General features: G+C 39.4%; 1 protein-coding gene across 4 annotated transcripts in view; it reads left to right on the plus strand.

Moving 5' to 3' along the window:
* Positions 1-318: 318 nt before the first annotated feature.
* The window catches only part of unm_sa1614 (un-named sa1614), a 39,859-nt gene continuing 21,340 nt past the window's right edge, over positions 319-18,837 (plus strand). For 3 of the 4 annotated variants that reach the window (XM_079596660.1, XM_079596663.1, XM_079596662.1), the window contains exons 1-8: positions 350-680; positions 8,910-8,982; positions 9,425-9,570; positions 9,887-9,961; positions 10,671-10,720; positions 11,718-11,847; positions 12,865-12,950; positions 13,360-13,435. In XM_079596660.1, coding sequence (XP_079452786.1) covers positions 555-680; positions 8,910-8,982; positions 9,425-9,570; positions 9,887-9,961; positions 10,671-10,720; positions 11,718-11,847; positions 12,865-12,950; positions 13,360-13,435 — 762 coding nt within the window. In that variant the 5' untranslated portion in view covers positions 350-554. Of the gene's footprint in view, positions 681-8,909; positions 8,983-9,424; positions 9,571-9,886; positions 9,962-10,670; positions 10,721-11,717; positions 11,848-12,864; positions 12,951-13,359; positions 13,436-18,837 lie in introns of all 4 variants that reach the window. The other variant, XM_079596661.1, reaches the window with a different exon arrangement.

An 18,837-nucleotide genomic window follows, 5' to 3' on the forward strand; every position in this document is an offset into this window, starting at 1 on the left:
ATTTTATTATAAATTATTATAAATAGTTGATTAATGTATTAATTCATTAAATAAATAAATAAACAGTTATTGCATAGAAATTAAGAGTCTAGATGAGATTAAATAGATAAGTAATAATACATATTTTAGATTAAATATCTTAAATGCGAATAGATTTCAATAATGTGTAACAGGTTTATTTTGGTTTTATCATTACAGCTCAATTGTTTTTATCTATGGCCTTCTAACATATTTACCACAGTAGATGCTTATAATAGTTTAACCATTATTAACCATCCCAGCCTGGTGTGCTTTGTGGGGTCCGTCGGCCAACTGCGCATGCGTACTATCGAACAGTCAACGCTAGACTGACACTAAACCCTCCTGTTTCCTCTTTATGCGCGTTCGCCGCTATAGCCAAACATAACACTGCTGCACTTTACTTCACCGCTGTGCGAACTTTTCAAACAGCTTGACATTTTTCTAGCTACTTCCTCACAACAATATCATCATTTTTAATGGGCTTACTGTGAAAATTAATTTTTGAATTTGCATTTCGCTATTTTTCCTCCAAAATGCCTGAGTTCATATCAGTGGATGAGTTTATCGAGGAGACTTTGGAGGACTACAGCTCTCCCACCACCTCTTCCTTCTACACCAAAATGACAAGTTGCCGAAATTCCGCCAACCTTATCGAGGAGGTATGAGATTATGCCTTTGTGTGCTGTCGTCTTTTGTAATAGCTTCTTATTTTGTCTTTGACAGTTGTACAGCATGATGAATGAAATGAATGCGTTCCGCACTGTCCAATATCAGGAGCAGGTCTCAATGTGTGTTTTTATGAAGGCAAGCAATATGCTCTTTATCATGTTTTACAGTGCCGTTTTCCATTGCAGAAATGCTTAAGCCAATGAACGTGTTGTCTTTCATATTTCCCCCCTACGAACACTGCTTCAAACATTACTACAGCAGATACTGATGCTCTTTGTCTGGTTGAATCGATTGGGCTGAGCGTAGCCTATTTCCAAAACCCCAAACCATGTGATTTCAAGCTAAATAGTCAGTTAAAGCGTAGACAATCATTGTAATCATCTAATCAGGTTGCTTTTAAATTTGTTAAAATTAATTAATATTATGTACGCTCCTTTTTCTGTGGTTTCTGTATCATATCGTGCAACTGAAAGAGGAAGGATCTCACATTTCCTCTACGTTATTGTAAATTAAATGGCACCGAAGTTTTGCTATCTTTCCTTTTTTTCGTAATAATATATTTTACTCTTTGCTTCGTATTTTGCCGCTATCTCGTATCTCATATCCCTGCTCGTGTGTCAATACGAGCTTCTGCTGTATTATCACGAGCACGTGCCTTTCAGCCACTGTTTATTGAGCTGCATAGACAAAAGCCGGCTTAGGATTCATGAATCTTCTGGAGCTAAGGAGCCAGCATGAATATGACCGTCATGTTTCTGGATCCATCCATTGTTGTTGTTGTTGTTGTTGAAACAACGCTCCACCAATCATTGCCTTCTGATTTTTGGGTTAGGGGTGGGAGGATTGGTTGATAGAGATGTTGCTCCAGGACCAACAAAGGATGTTGATCCAAGATCCATTAGTGAATGTCATGTTGTGTGTGTGTGTGTGTGTGTGTGTGTGTATAGACACACAGACACATACAAATATATAAATATATTTAATAGTTTAATATGACACACACACGCACGCACACTACAGTATTTAAACAAAAACGTTTGTTATGCGATTAATCGCGATTAATCGATTTGACAGCACTAATGTAAACAGTATATTAAAAATTTAAAGCATACCAGCTGTAAATAATTAATTAACTGTCATGACACTTTTCATGACAGTTTGTTGCTCAAACAATCTATAATTTTATTTACATTTATTACTTTAGATTTTTTATAATTTATAAAAATATTATGAACATTTTATTTATCATACATATTTTTTTTTATATATTTATTTGTTCCGGCAAGAAGAATGTGATTATTTAGCTATACTGAATATTTGTAACACAGTACAGGTTATCATGTTCCTAATAAAGTGGGTAACACTTTTATTTATGAACCAAAGCCAATTTTTATGCTCTTGGCTGGTGTTAAATTTTGAACCCCAGTTTGAAGCCAATTTGAAGCATATATACAGCGGGGTCAGGGTGTTAACAATTGAATGATGACTGCTTTAATAAGAGTGACATAGTGGAATGTAAAGTAACCATGGTGATGACCTGGTCTGTCCAATGCACAGCCATACAAATTGAACAGTGCATCACATTACATGCTTGATTGTGACAGGATAGGACCCTTAATATCTAGTGAGATTTGCACACGCACAGCCTCAGGGGGGTTCGGGACAAAAGGGTTATAAGAGAGACCGAGTGGAGTCAGCCTCCAGTATCCAAAACCCTCAGCCTTGAGATATCACAAACCTCAAGACTCGTCTCAGACCAGGACACCTCAGTTTAATCTGCCTTACTAGTGCAGATTTACAGGCGCTGAAGCAAATCCTGCTGCTTGGACAAGCCCTTCAAAACAACTTACTAGAAGCACAGGAGGGCAAATCTAAGAAATATATGACTTAAAGGGATAATTAAACCAAAAATGAAAATGTTGTTCAGAACTTGTATGACTATTTCTTCGGTGGAACACAAAAGAAGATATATTGAAGAATGATCTTCTGCCTTATTATAAGTCAATGGAGCTCAAAACAATATTGGACCCCATTGACATTATTTGAAAATATTTGGACATTTAAATTTTATGGATTAAATATCCCTTAAAATAGCGAATGTTTTCAACCCTCTTGAAACTCTCTTTGTACAGTTTTAGTCAGACCTTTACCAGTTAATTTAAAGAATCTCAGTTGCCTTTTTATGTTTGAACTCGTGAGAAGTTATTAATCACCAAGCTGATATTAGACAACACAGATGCTTTGCCCTAATCTGCACTGACCTCAAGAGAGATAATAGGAACCCCATGCAATAATAGAGCCCTGTGTTTGGGTCATGTGACTTAATGACAAAGCAGGAACTGGAGAGATTTCCCTGGACATTTCTGATGATGATCCAACACAAACCTTAGATCTCTCTTCAACATAACATGTTGCTCCTGTTTTCCCATTGTATGTTGCTGAAAGTTAATTAAAATTTGGGGGGCGATTTGGGATTAGCAGATGCACCGGAGAGGAATAAAGAAAGGTAATTGGAGTGCTCGGATAATCTGCCACACAGGAGCAGCCGAGGCTGTAGTGTCATGCCTTGTTTTTTCAGGGTTACCCATTCATACATGGAGACACCTGATATAACTATTATCCTCATTCCTGAAATATTTGTTAAGAATGAACAAAGGTACACTCATTCATGTTTTCCTCATTAAAACGTTTTACACATAGGCCTAAAGAAATTAGTAGAATGTTTAAAATGAATTGAAATTAATTATATTAATATTTTAGAAAAATATACTGAGAGCACCTTTAAAATAAAATGAAGTTAATTCAATAGGTAAAAGTAATTACCCTGAGGCATTGTTTCCCCAGGGACCCAGTTAAATGCACTATTGTGAATTACTGCAGCACTTAGTATGAAAGCCAATTTGATTCACTTACCTAGGAATATCGCAAACAATGATCCAATTTTCTTTTGGACTTAAAGGGGCAATTCATCCAAAAATGAACAGTCATAATTTACACACCCAGATTACATTATTCTTATGAGAAGTGTCTCGGGGGGCTTTTGTTTCATACAGCGGAAGTCAATGATAACCAAGACTTCTCAAAATATCTTGCTTTGAGTTCCTAAAAAGAGTCATGTAGAGTCATTTATTTCAGAATGTCAAAAAGCCCCTTGGCAACACCATGCTCTTGCAAAGGAAGTGGTATCAGCATGTTATTTTATATCATAAAACATCTGCTGACTTCATGATAAACCTGCACTGGATACCTCATGTTGCTGAGTTTCATCTGAGTGGGTTTGATGCTATTTCTGATTCTGAGGATGTGTGTGTGTGTGTGTGTGTGTGTGTGTGTGTTTACCTCAAACTACTATTTTTATTTTTAGTACTATTTTAGAGCACTGTGGACACAATATAAATAGCTTGCTTCACCTCACCACTTTATATGAGACACACAGGTCTAAATAAGCGGTCATAGATCTGGACTACATTTTGTTTTGTATAAACTACCCCAGATGCAAGTGGAAAAATGACCAAGTAGTTTCTAGTTACTTTTTACCTTATCTTACTCATAATTGACATTTAATGACTGTGAGGAAGTGAACTCTACCATGGTTACGTGGTATTATTGTGGTATTGATTTAGTATCACTTCTGGCCGTCTTGGTTAAAGAGCTAAAATCCACCAGTGGTGAAGAAAGCGAACTGTGTGTGTCCGTGTGGGCTGTGCTTCATTAAGCAAAAGACGGAGATAAACATCTGGTCGTGCTCCTCAATTATAAAGTGCCTCAGACCTCAAAACATTATTGCTGCATGTCTTACGGTGGATTCGTGACATGAAGCATGGAGCTTTTATGTGTCAATACAAGTAGCATTGTGTTTGTTCTGTTGTGAATGATTAACATTTGAAGTTCTTTAAATTTGACTTAAATGAACATTTGAGTTCTTGAATTATTTCAGTAAATACTCTCCCATGGGAATAGAAACTAGCTTGGGAAAATTAACCTTAAAAGAAATAAGATTTTATTTTAAATATGAGAAGCAGCACTGTTGTTTACTGGCAATTTGTACAATAACTAGGATTTATTTGAGAACTTTCCTTATAATTAAAAATGTTATATGACATATCATATCATATTATAATAATAGATATTATCCACTATTAAGATATTATTTCATATTTGGGTGAAAACCGGAGCAGAATCAGCAAATCATTTAATTAAAAAATATATAAATATGAATTTTTTTCTAAATGTTATATTTATCCATCCATTCGTTAAACTGATTGTCCACTGAACCGCATGCTGAATATTATATGCCATATTATAATATTATAGGATCCAATCAGGATATCCCCATTATAGGATATTATTTCATATTGGTGTGAAAAACATTCACAACAAAGTTTAAACAGAGTTTCCGCAGTTTCAGGAAACACACTATGTAAAAGAGTTCAATGCTTCCCTCCCAAGCACAATGGTATATAGGCATAATCAGACGGCGGTTCTTTTTGTGTAAAATGTTTAATGTAAACTGAACAACAACTACATTTTTGGTCACAACCCTCATAAGACAGTCACTGCCCCTATTAACCATGAGTATTTATGACTGTTTATCACTCGTCCTACTTTGTTCTATCCTTTCTATATGTGCTGTGGGAAATTTCACAAGCACTAAATGCACACAAAAGCCAATCCAAAAAGCCAGGCACCATTGCTACAATATAGAACAAAAGATCTGTGAGGTTAGTCATGCTGAGTACAGAATTCACACTCTGCCTAGTCAGGGGAATGTGAATTTCAGCATGGAATGCCGTTCCAGGTAAAATACCACACGGTTGAATTGTTATTGGCCCAGTGTACACATAACAGAACTAACTGGAAGGGCTAAAAATAAGAAAGCCAAACATCCTTGATGCAAAACTAGCTGCTTTGCGTCTATGTGTTCGGTTCCTGGTTGCTTCATTTAAAGGGATAGTTTGCCCAAAAAAATATATTTTGTCAGTATGTATTCACCTTCTTGTCATTCCAAACCTGTATGACATTCTTCAGCGGAACACAAAGGGAGATATAATGAAAGAAGTGGATGGTGACTGACTAACACCTTTCAAAGACCAAAATATCAATAAAGCATCATAAAACTATAAGCATCACACTATATTACAAGTCTTCCGAAGCCATAGTTTTGTGTGTTGGCCTCCGTGGTCATCATTCACTCGGAAAAGAGCAGCTTGGAAATGCTACAATCAATTTCTCCTTTTGTGTCGCACAGAAGAAAAAAGGTCAAATAAGTTTGCGAGTGAGTAAATTGTGCCAGCGTTTTCATTTTGGGATCAGCTATCCCTTTAAGTGTTGGTTGTATGACAGTTGACTCTTGCTCAGTGTCAGATGATTTCACATCACGCCCCAACATGTTTCTCAATTGTGCTGTATGAGGAGTTCATTACGGGCTCTCTGAACTAATAACAGTGAATTACATTTTCCTCTTCACACTATCATGTGTGACACCAATGAATATTAATGGCGTATAATCCTTTATGCTGGCATTTGACAGGCCTGTTTCCTTAGAGAATAAAAACAGCAAGATAAGACACGTGTGTTAGAGACAGAGGTCCCCGGCTTTGAAACAGGAAGAAGTCTCCATAGAAACTGTTTTTTTTTTTTTGAAGGAAGTTGATTTAATCAAGGCTAAGGAGAACAAAGAATCTAGTTAAACTCTGTTTTCTGCGTAGTTATGTTACCGAGTTTTAATCATGTTATGAAATTCCTCTTGTGCACTTAACATTCAGTAAAATAAAAAGGACATGAATGTTATGAATGCAGTCAATTTTTGGAATCGACTTCTATATTTAAAAACAGTTGTAACTCAAACTGTCCATTCGCACAACAGATTACTTACTTATTCGACTCGGTCTCCCTATACTGTATAAACGTGTGACTGTTCACAAAATCCAACACGATTTTAGTTTTTCCCTATGCTGCTTTTAAACGTGCTACACATTGTGCTCACGTCGGTCAAGTTAAAAGAAGTTCAACAAAGACATGTTTCTTTTTCCACTGTCCTGCGTCTCATATTTTTCAAATCAGCATGACACAGAAGTTGCAATAGTCTTTTCTTTTCTACTGTGATGTGTATATCCATGTGAAACGGCTTCTTGACTTGAACCAGAAAAAATGTAGGGCGGGACTTCTGGAATTAATTGGTTGGTATTGCTGTGATCTCATGTGAGTGACAGGTTGTCCCGCCCAGTAAACAAGTCATCAGTGAAGAGGAAAGATGTGTCTACAATAAAACTGGAGGAGTTTTTTTTTATTAAAGATTATGAGGGCACATAATAATAAAAAACATTGTGATATGCATGAATGAATAATTTGTACTAAATACGGCAATATTCTTTAAAAAAATAAGAATTGTCACTTTTGATTTCATATTGACTTTTATTGCAAAAAAAACGCATTCTGTATAAATGACCCTTAACTGACATCAATCCCCTTTATTGTTTTATTGATGTATCTGGGTAAATTTGAGTATGGATGACATGAAAGTCAGGTAGTTTGTGATTCTTATAGTCATTTAGTGTATGATAGCCAGTTTTTCTCTGTAACTATTTACTTTCGCCAAAGTGTATGATGATTAGTGTTTTAAAAGGTCAGTGTTCAGGTTTGAAATGTCAAGTGTATTCCTTAATGTCGCCTCTTCCAGTCTGTAAAATCTGGGAAAAAGTCCTCCTGAAGTTTATTCATGAGTTCATGCGCACTGCAGTTCGTCCATGCATTGAATTATGGGATGTGGTTGTATTAGTAAAAACACTGTTTTGAGTTGATTCACATTTTGCAGTGCTTTCTAAATGGACTGTTGTAGATAATAGACTTAATAGACTGGCACATACAGAACATGGCAGCTGATCTCTCTTTTATTTTTCTGAACTGGAGCAAGCAAATTAATCTGCTTTGTCAAAAGCTCTTTGGGGACTCCCTCAAGTCTTAAACCCAAATGTTTTTTTCATTCAATAAGACTATGGAGACTCTCTCTTTGTGAAAATGTGATTATGCTAAATCACCTGTGGTTAAAGCTGTTCAGGACGGTGCTAAACGGGCTGATAGGATATGAGCTAGGGAAGTGTTACAACCCTCTTCAGGGCTTCATACACACTGAGGAACAAACTGTTTATCCTGAGTGAAGGGAGGGATAATTGGGACAGGATATACAGGTTCCCATTAAATCTGTGTAGAAACTAAACTTTCATAGACTAAGACTGCAGGCATATTTCAATACTATATGGAATGAAATCTGCAATCTTGTTTATAAGGCCCCATAATGAATCACATGTTTTCTTATTGTATCATGAGCCATACACGGTTGTGGTAGGTAAAAATACATTTTTAAACGTGCCAAATGGTTGACGATTTCACCCCAGCACACACCAGTCACACTATTTTGAACCACACATGTCATGCTCTCAGATGGCTTTGAAGCTGTTCCTTGATTTTTCCATGTTTGCTCTTGCTTATTTAGTGACACAACAATCAGACTTCATGCTCAATTTGCTGCCTTATAGTAACCAGATTGTTGCTTAATTCAGTAGATTAGATTTTAGTATAGAAAAGTAGGATAGTGTAGTAATTTCAGCTGTCCAGTTGCAGAGGGAAAACTCTCTCAGCCTTTCATGATTTCATAATCATTTCATGATTGCATGTAATTGCTGTTTTGCAACAGGAAATGTGTTTCTGTATGGAGACATTTCAAGTTGTGTTTGTGCTAAACAATATGTGGTTGCCTATATGTGTGATTCTTTGTGTTTGTGTGAATTTCAACAATATTTTAAACAAACTGAAGTAAAGTTATATGAATATATGGTCTGGAATTACAATACACTTACATTTATGCATTTGGCAGATGCTTTTATCCAAAATGACTTACAGTGCATTTAAGATACAATACCGTTTGTCAAAAGTTTGGGGTCTTTAAGATATTTAATGTTTTTGAAAGAAGTATCTTATGCTCACAGAGGCTGCATTTGTTTGATCACAAATACAGTAAAAACAGTAATATTGTGAAAGATATTTTGATACCTAACTTTTTTGATATATATGAAATTTTGATATATTTTAAAATGTAATGTATTCCTGTTCTGGCAAACTACACTTATTCACTAATCCATTTTAAACAACAACAACTGGTATCTGCCGAATGGGAATTCCTAATTCGGTGTTGATGAGACCCTTCTTTTTTCTTTCAAAAGGCTTTGGACTCTGACCGCACAATCTTGCAGAAAATGAAGAAAGCAGCCAAAGCAAAGCATTTCTCTGGCCAAGGTAACACAAAATAATATTGAATCTGTTTAAATGTGTGAGAAAGTACCTGAAAAGGGTATCATTTCTCGTTTAGTCAGGTGATTTGTTTTGGTGCTTGCATCGTTTTGTCACAAATGCAAGTATTCACTATGCCATATTTGTTGTTATTTCATGCACATCAGACTGTAAGCAGCATGCATTCATTTTTGTTTTTCTTTGATAGTTTATTAGAGAGACCGACAGGGCATGCAAAGCATTTCCTCCTACGTATGAATATGAATGAAGTGGAAGGCTAATGCCCATATGAGACCCAAACCCATGCACAACTCTATCTGTTTTTTTGTGTGTTTTGTGTGTGTGTGTGTGTGTGTGTGTGTGTCATATGCTTTTAGTCAAATTACCCCATTTTCTTGGTTATATTGTCCTGGTTTGTGCTGAAGTTCTGCTGTTGTTCTTTCTCCAGACCACATATCACATTTGGAGTCATACATCAATTCCATGGAGAAGTTGGCTGTGAATTTCCGCAACAATGGAGAACAGGAAGTGGCCTCTGCCTTTAATAAGTTTGCAGAATTCTCCAAAGAACTGCTGATGCCAATGAAGAACTTGGTGAGACACATGGAGCTTCAGGGAAGGTTTTCCGTTAGGCTTCTGCATAATCCCAAAGAGTGTTTTTAATATTAGTCCCAGTTTGGTCTTACCAGATAGGCCTTATCTGCAAACAGCTTAGCTTCCCTCCAAAGGTTTTCTCACCTCCCTGTCCACAGTTCCTTATCCTTTCCAGACATGTTCCTATTAAATAGATTTTAGTAAAACATGTTTTAATGTGCTTGTTTGCAAGTAAGCAAGCTTACGCTGACATAAACTGGCAATAAATGGGTTTTGCCAGCTCACAATTTCCGTTTTAATATTTCCGTTTTATCAGTTGAAGAGCATGTTGCACAACATTAACTTCTTCCTGGACTCGCTGGTAAAAGGGGATCTGAAAGAGGTCAAAGGTGTAAGTTGAACTCTTCAATACAATACAATATATTACTGTCTTGTGATTGCTTTGTAAATATATAGAATGTGATTGTGATTTTATTGTTTTAACTTCATGTATAGGCAAGTATTCAAATAGTTAGGCTGATAATATAATTTGCAATGCAAAACGATTTAAAAAACAAAACAATACAAATGATAAAAATGTAATTAAATGTAAAATAAATAAAATATTGTACATACTATAAATTCAGAATACATTTGAAATATTTAATTAAAGTAAGTTAAAAAGTATGAAGGGATAAATGGCTTTTACAAATTGTATAAGTTCAGCATATTTGAATAAATCTAATTTAAAATATTTGTAAAATATTAGCTTTGCCAGGACATGTGTTATACCATTATAGTGAATGATTATCAAAAAAGAGGAAATGACAATTGTACCAAGTCCAAAACATATGGTACCCTGTAACTTACTTTTGTTGCTCTGTTAGTGTTCCAGTATATATGATGCAAATGAGATGCACTGGATATTATATCCCAGAAGGCAACAAGACGTGTTCCCTGCCTCCACAAGCAGAAATCCATTACATAGGTCATTACCATAAGCACAGTGTTTAATGTGAGCAGATGGTAATAAGACAGATGATGACTTCTCGATTCTCGTCTTTTACTGTAAGATGATGTAAGTCTGACTCTGTTCTAACTCCTTGTTTTCATCTCGTCAGGACCTGAAAAAGCCCTTTGACAAAGCATGGAGAGATTATGAAAATAAATTGTGAGTGCTTTTTATGACACTGTTTTTAAATTAGGGTGATTCCAGCCATTTGTGCTTGTGTTTTTTGACACCCAGTGAGTGTTGGATTATTTTGATTCATTAGCTGAGATATTGCAAAAGCTTCAAAACAAGAAAGACAACATTTTATCTCTGGTCTCTGTCACGACACGACAGTCTCTCTCTCTCTCTCTCTCTCTCTCTCTCTCTCTCTCTCTCTCTCTCTCTCTCTCTCTCTCTCTCTCTCTCTCTCTCTCTCTCTCTCTCTCTCTCTCTGTGTGTGTTTCAAACAACAACCAATTTTAGAAACTGTGTAGGATATATTTTCTGTGCCTCATGTGTTACTTATTCACTGCAGGTTCACAGACACTTTCACTTGTTCTCCTTTTCACATAATTTCTTCACACCTTTATTACAAGACATGGTTGTTTAAACCAGTATTTCCCATCCCAACATGTTCCTTCATGGACACCAAATCAGAAATGTAGTCCTTTTTGCACATATTATAATGGATCTCATGTAGCAATAACATTAATACAATGAAATTCACTTTTCTTTTTGTAAAACTGTGGGAGGAAACTACATTCTCATATGTGTGTCATCTACACACGTGTATGAAAAAGAGATTAATCCCAATTAGTTGTCATTGTAATCTATTAGTAAGCAAAAATAAAATACTTTTAAGTTAAAAACTGTAAGTTATAGGTTTAACATAGCACTATCGAAAACCCACGACCTTCTAATGTAACTTCCTGATCCTTAATTGTTACCAGAGATCCTTTCAGCACTTCCTGTATCGTTATTTTGCTCCTTCTAATCTCTGTTCTTCATTTAATTGTGATTCTCGTAAGTGTCTCGCTTCACTTCTCTTACAATACTTTTGTATTGTGTTTCTAATTTACTGTAACCACAAATCAGATACATATCAGTTTTCTGTTATGTAGTACTACACAATACAAAAGTCATGACCACACTGTCATATGTTTTCTGTCCCCTTCAGCACTAAGATCGAGAAAGAGAAAAGGGAACTGGCGAAGCAGTACGGTATGGTGCGCACAGAGGTGAGCGGAGGAGAGATTGCAGAAGAGATGGAGAAAGAGCGCAGGATGTTCCAGCTGCAAATGTGTGAAGTAAGATCCGTTCATGTTTGTGTAAGCTGCTATAGAGGAACATGGCAGATGTTGTTAGATTAATGCTGAGATCAGCTCATCTGTGTTATTATCTGTAAATTTGAATGGCAAATGTGTGATATTATAAAGTAGGACATTGTTCTCAAAAATAAATAGTAAATAAACGCTAAAACTCTTCATTATGAATTCAAATTGAAGAGTTTTTGTCCATATAAAAATGTTTTTAACCCCAGTTGAAAGTCTCCAAACCAGAGACCAGCCCTTTCACTCACAATTTCAACCTGATAAAATATTTTAGAGCTTGGCCTAATTAGAAGTATGTATATTCATTTTAAAAAAATGACCAAATAATAAGAATCTGTCACGCTATTTGTCTGTAATGAGAACACAAAGACGAGGAGTAGGCTACAAAATACACAGTCTTTTAATCATAATCTTTAGGAGGAAACACACAGGAGAAAATAATAACTTAACCACATAATACTGAGACGACACGGAACAATGAACAAAGGAAACTATAAGGGTATAAATGCAGAGATAACTAAATGAACAACAGGTGAACTTAATCCAATCAGAAATCATAGAAACTAAACTCAAACAAACAGAACCCAGAAAATGCAGCACAGGGGACAGAATGAAAATGAAACCAAAACAGAACAAGACAGTTGAAATATCTTGATTTTGAGTTGTTTTAGGTTTTTAAATGCTTGTTTTGTCTTATTTTAAATAATTTTAAGTTATATTGAGCCCCCCTAGTGGGCCCTGGGCCCCTGGTTGAGAACCACTGCTCTAAACAGTCTCTGACTGTATATCTAAACACAACCTACTGTACACTACTAAAATTTTGGGGTCGGTAATTTTTTTTCAATGGTTATGAAAAACGTCTCTAATTCTCACCAAGGCAGCATTTATTTGCTCCAAAAAAAAAAAATACAGTAAAATAGTACTATTGTGAAATATTATTACTATCTAAAATAAAATAAAAATTCTACTTTCATCTGTTTTCCTCTTAAACAGTACCTCATCAAAGTAAATGAAATTAAGACCAAGAAAGGAGTAGACCTGCTACAGAACCTCATCAAACACTACCACTCTCAGTGCAAGTAAGTCTGTGAAAAACTGTGATTTTTTTAATAGGTTTTGGAAGTTTATTATGCATTTCTATAAATATATAAGTCCTCGTAAAGCAATATAATCAGTCCCCCACAACAGAGTCGTCCAATGAAATGAACCAGACCATGGCAAAATGAACAAAGTCATCCGTGTTAGGAGAAATCTCTGGGCCAGGCAGTGCACCTGTGCCTGCTTGGCACCAACACCATCAGTGTTCAATGCATGCTTTATAGTCACATCCCTCCACGCTCGAGTCTGTCACGCTGTTTTAAGTGTGACTGGAATTTGAGAGGATGAGAAACCATTGAAAGAATAGCGAGAGGGGAAGGGATGCAGCTTTGACAATTGACGCTGTTTTTTGTTACGGGATCTGTGATTAAAATTGCTTTCTCCTGTCAGTTTCTTTCAGGAGTGTCTGACTGCAACGGAAAAGCTGAAGCAGTACATCGAGGCGTTTACGGGACAGCTGAGTGCTGTGAGTGAATTCCGCCCATGCTTGATGCTTGCACACAAATGTTCTTAATGTATGGGGCAGATGACATGCTGTGGCTCAAATCCCACCTTACAATGACAATAAGCCGCAAACACACTGACGAAAGTGGAAGAAATCAGGGTTGTCGGCCCTCTAAAGTGTTTTTTTCTATGCTTTCTAAGTGTTCTATTCATGCTTTTGTGCTGCCTAAGGCTTCCTATACAAAATACTCAAACCTCAAACAGAGACAGCGACAGGTTTAACAAAACTACATTGTAATGTTGTTTGAAGGGGAAAGAGATACTAATACTATTACCACTACTACTACTACTAATATATTGGCATATAAATAATAATTGTTGTTGTTATAGTTGTTCTTTTTAATTATTACTAATTATCATTACTATTTATAATCCATTACAATGAATGAGAACACAGGCAAAGCAAGAACAGGGAAAATTGAACAACCCTTACAATTACTAATTCTAAATATTATAAAAATTATAATTTAAATTATTATTATTATTATTAATTACCCACCACATTCCATCCCTTTACTTTCATATCGTACCGTAACATGATTAACACTTTAATGTGAAATAGTAAATAATTGTCCAAATATTTGTAGCGCTTGTCAGCTAAACTTTTTAGTTTAGCATCATTATATTAAACTGACCTTTCAATTAAAACTATTTACCATTTATGGAGTAATGGCTCACTTGTGGAAAGGTCATTGAAAGGCGATGAAAACCAAACTGACGTGAAATAATTCAGACAGATCACCTGTACATCATCTGTCAAGCGATTTGATAGTTTAGGACATGTATACTCAAAATCCATTCAGACAAACAGGATCAGCCCTGAGTGTGTGTGTGTGTGTTCATGTGGCAGAGCGGGCTAATCGGTATTCAGAGCACAACTCACTTTGCAGCAATGAAGCTCAGGATGAGCATGATATTGGCCCTGATCACTCAGTCCATGCTGTCCTACAGTCCCCTAGTGTATTATTTCTTCATATACCACCCCATAAGCGAGGTCATTATTTTTAAATTGAAAAGTGCGGAGGATCCTTTGCATCCTTTGTTCATTCTCGGCCAAATATATCTCAATCTCAAAGAGTAGATTGCTCATGCTGAGCAGCGAATGGCTTTTGGGCAGTTGTTCTGCATCTTTGTATCCCATCATCCCCCAAGCTGTTCCTTCATCTCCTTGTGCTTTATATAGTCAGAACAGATCAATAGTTTGTTGGCTAAGAATAGTTAAGTCGATCATCTCAAAACGTGTACATTACTGTCAGGGATCAGCCAGGCTCCACCACCACCCAATCACTGAGATCACTATCACCTGAATATTAATTACCAGCACCTGTACGCCATCACCACAAACACTTATAAGCACACACTTCACCCTGGTACTTTGTCTGGTCTCGTAAATGAGTAGGACTCTCAAAGCTTCTTCGCCTACCTTCCAAGCAACTCTCTACGGAGTATCTCCATCGTCTAGTTTGAAGTCTTCTGTGTCTCCAAGTTCGTCACCCTCTTCATCTTAACCATCGTTGTCTGAGTTTATCTCTCTCCAACACTGGTGTGTGCTTCCTTCACCACGGCTTCTTCCACCATCATCAAGGACAGTCAGTATCCACGGTTCCACGCCCTTCATTGTTTACAATCCACTACGGTGCCCATTGCAACTTCTCATTGTGTATCAATAAACTGGTTACTCATTTCTACTTTCCTGTTTGGAGTGTCTGTTTCGTTACAGAAGACCAGACCCAAAACCGCCGAAGTGAGTTCACCCGATCCATTTCAGGATCTTGTGGATGCATTCAAACGCACGCTTACCATGTCGACTTCCGCACCACCCGTCATCGCCCCTCCTTCACCACCAGTGGTCTCCAGTCCAGTGGCCAACCCGGCGCCCTACTCAGGTCTGGCGGAGGACTGCGATGGATTTCTTCTTCAGTGTTCGTTGGCCATCGAGATGCAGTCGCCCCGTTTCCCCACAGAGAGATCTAAAGTAGCATTTATTATTTCCCTGCTGACGGGACGGGCTCTCAATTGGGCTCGCATCCTCTGGAATCAAGATGCCGACGCCACGCAGTCTGTGAGTAACTTCACCACTTACTTCCGTGAAGTTTTTGGAATTCCAGATGGTGATTCAACTGCCAGTGAACAGTTATATCATATTCGCCAAGGGAAGGAGTCCGTGTCTGATTACAATATCAAATTCCGGACTCTAGCGGCCGCCAGTGGATGGAATGAGTGCTCGCTCCTCACCACCTATCGGCAGGGACTTAATCCTCGTCTACGACTGCATCTCGCTGCATACGATGATTCCCTGGGTATTGAGCGGTTTATGCAGCTCGCAGTTCGTACCGATCGCCGTATGCAGCCCTGCATGGAGGATCTGCATGGCCAGACGTCACATTTTCTACCCCGCCAACCAGAGAATACCAGCACTCCAGAACCAGTCCCCATGCAAGTGGATAACACCCGCCTAACATTTGTGGAGCGACAGAGGAGGATGACTCAGGGTCTATGCCTATACTGCGGCGCCGGTGGACACATTGTCTCAGCATGTCCTATTCGTCCACCACGACCCCTGGTGAGTGTTATTCATTCCTCCCTGGTCAATATTAAACCACTCACCACTGAAGTCATCCTTATCACTTCTCACATCTCCTTTCCAGTACACGCCCTCCTTGACTCAGGGTCAGCAGGAAACTTCATTTCAGACTCCCTCTGCCGCCAGCTCAACCTACAGAAAAGGCCCACTGAAAACCACTACCAGGTACACTCGATAATTGGCAAGCCTCTCAATAAGAAGAACGTCCGTTTCTCTGTGGGACCCATCCACCTGCAACTTGGACTGCTTCACTCTGAATCCATCACTCTACTGGTTCTGGAGAATTCCACAGCTGGGATTATCCTAGGGCGCCCATGGTTCATGCAACACAATCCCATCATCTCCTGGGTAACAGGAGAAATCTTGAAGTGGGGCGATAGCTGTTTTCCGGGTTGCTTCCCACATCTTCCTCAACCGGTGATTCACATTCCTATGAACTCCACTTCCATCGAGAGCCCTCTGGAACAGCAGTCCATTGACATTCCGACCTGTTACGCCCCCTTCAGTGATGTCTTCTGTCCCAAACGAGCGTCATCCTTGCCACCACACCGACCATGGGATTGTGCTATCAATCTCCTTCCGGATGAGCCAGTGCCCCACGGTAAGATCTACCCACTATCACTTCCAGAGCAGAAGGCCATGGAGGAGTACGTAGAAGAGGCCCTCCAGCAAGGCTACATCCGCCCTTCCACCTCCCCTGCTGCTTCGAGTTTTTTCTTTGTGGCCAAAAAGGACGGAGGTTTGCGGCCCTGCATCGATTACCGGGCCCTCAACAAGATAACCGTTAAGTTCAGATACCCACTTCCTCTCGTCCCAGCAGCCCTTGAACAACTTCGTGGTGCAACCGTGTTCACTAAGTTGGACCTCCGCAGCGCGTATAATCTCGTTCGGATACGTGAGGGGGACGAGTGGAAGACGGCCTTTGTAACCCCAACTGGCCACTATGAATACTTGGTCATGCCATATGGCCTGGTAAATGCCCCCTCCGTATTCCAGGACTTTATGCACGAGGTGCTCCGGGAACTCCTCCATCGTACTGTGATCGTCTATATAGATGACATTCTGATATATTCCCGGAGCCTGGCAGAACATCGCCACCATGTTGCGGAGGTCCTCCAACGTCTCCGGGAACACCAGCTCTTTCTTAAAGCCGAGAAATGCTCCTTCCACCAGTCTACCACCCAATTTCTCGGCTACAACATTAGCGAACACGGCATCCAAATGGACGAGGGGAAGGTGGAAGCTGTTCGAAACTGGCCAATTCCTTCAACCATTAAAGAACTTCAGCGTTTCCTGGGATTTTCAAATTTCTACCGCCGTTTCATTCACAACTACAGTTCCATCACCTCCCCGTTAACCAATCTTCTCAAAGACAAGCCCAAATCTCTGTCCTGGACACCAGCAGCCACTCAAGCTTTCCAGAGCCTCAAGAATTCTTTTACCAATGCGCCGCTTCTAGTCCACCCTGATCCGAATAAACAGTTCATAGTTGAAGTAGACGCCTCGACCACCGGAGTAGGAGCGGTATTATCTCAGCAGCAGGGGACTCCACCTCGTCTCCATCCATGCGCCTTCTTCTCCAAGAAATTATCCCCGGCGGAGATGAATTACGACATCGGTAACCGAGAACTACTGGCAATTAAGCTTGCTTTAGAGGAGTGGAGACACTGGTTGGAGGGAGCTAAGGAAAGCTTCTCGGTACTCACCGACCACAAAAACCTCCAATACCTCCGAGAAGCCAAACGGCTCAACCCCAGACAGGCAAGATGGGCTTTATTTCTCACCCGTTTCCATTTCACAATCTCATATCGTCCTGGTACAAAGAATTGTAAAGCTGATGCTCTATCCCGTATCCATACCATTGAAGAGAAGACTGAGGAACCTGAGCCCATCTTATCTCAAAGGATCTTCGTATGCCCCATCCAGTGGTCTCTCGATCAACAAATCTCCTCCAGTGTCTCTGAACCATCTCCGCCGGGGTGTCCTCCCGGTCGCACCTATGTTCCCAGGTCTCAACGTATCAATCTCACTCACTCGGCACATACTTCTGTGGGCACTGGCCATCCAGGGGCCAACCGCACTCTCTCACTGCTGCAAGACCGCTTCTGGTGGCCTAACATGGCTAGGGATGTGAGAAGGTACGTACAAGGATGTCATGACTGCGCCATCTCCAAGAGCCCACGCCACCTTCCATCCGGCAAGCTTCTTCCATTACCCGTTCCTCAACGACCCTGGTCACACCTGGGAGTAGATTTTGCCACAGACCTCCCTCCATCCGATGGTAACACCTGCATATTCGTAATAGTTGACAGATTCTCAAAGTCCTGCCGTCTGATCCCCCTAAAGGGCTTACCCACAGCAATGACTACTGCAGAGCTCCTCTTCAATCAGGTATTCCGGCACTATGGAATCCCTGAAGATATAGTATCCGATCGAGGCCCCCAGTTCATCTCACAAGTTTGGAAGGCTTTCTTCAAACTCCTAGGTGTGACCGTTAGTCTTTCATCTGGATACCACCCACAGTCGAACGGGCAAACGGAAAGAAAGATTCAGGAGGTTGGGCGTTTCCTACGAACCTTCTGCCACGGCCACCAGAATTCGTGGAACCAATTCCTAGGCTGGGCCGAGTACGCACAAAACTCCCTTCGTCAGTCTGCCACTGGACTCACTCCCTTCCAGTGTGTGCTCGGTTACCAGCCTCCACTGTTCCCATGGTCCGGGGAACCTTCCGACGTCCCCTCCGTTGACTATTGGTTCCGAGAGAGTGAGAGGGTCTGGGA

The sequence above is a fragment of the Phoxinus phoxinus genome, assembly GCF_949152265.1.
Source record: "Phoxinus phoxinus genome assembly, chromosome: 22".
NCBI lineage: Eukaryota > Metazoa > Chordata > Actinopteri > Cypriniformes > Leuciscidae > Phoxinus > Phoxinus phoxinus.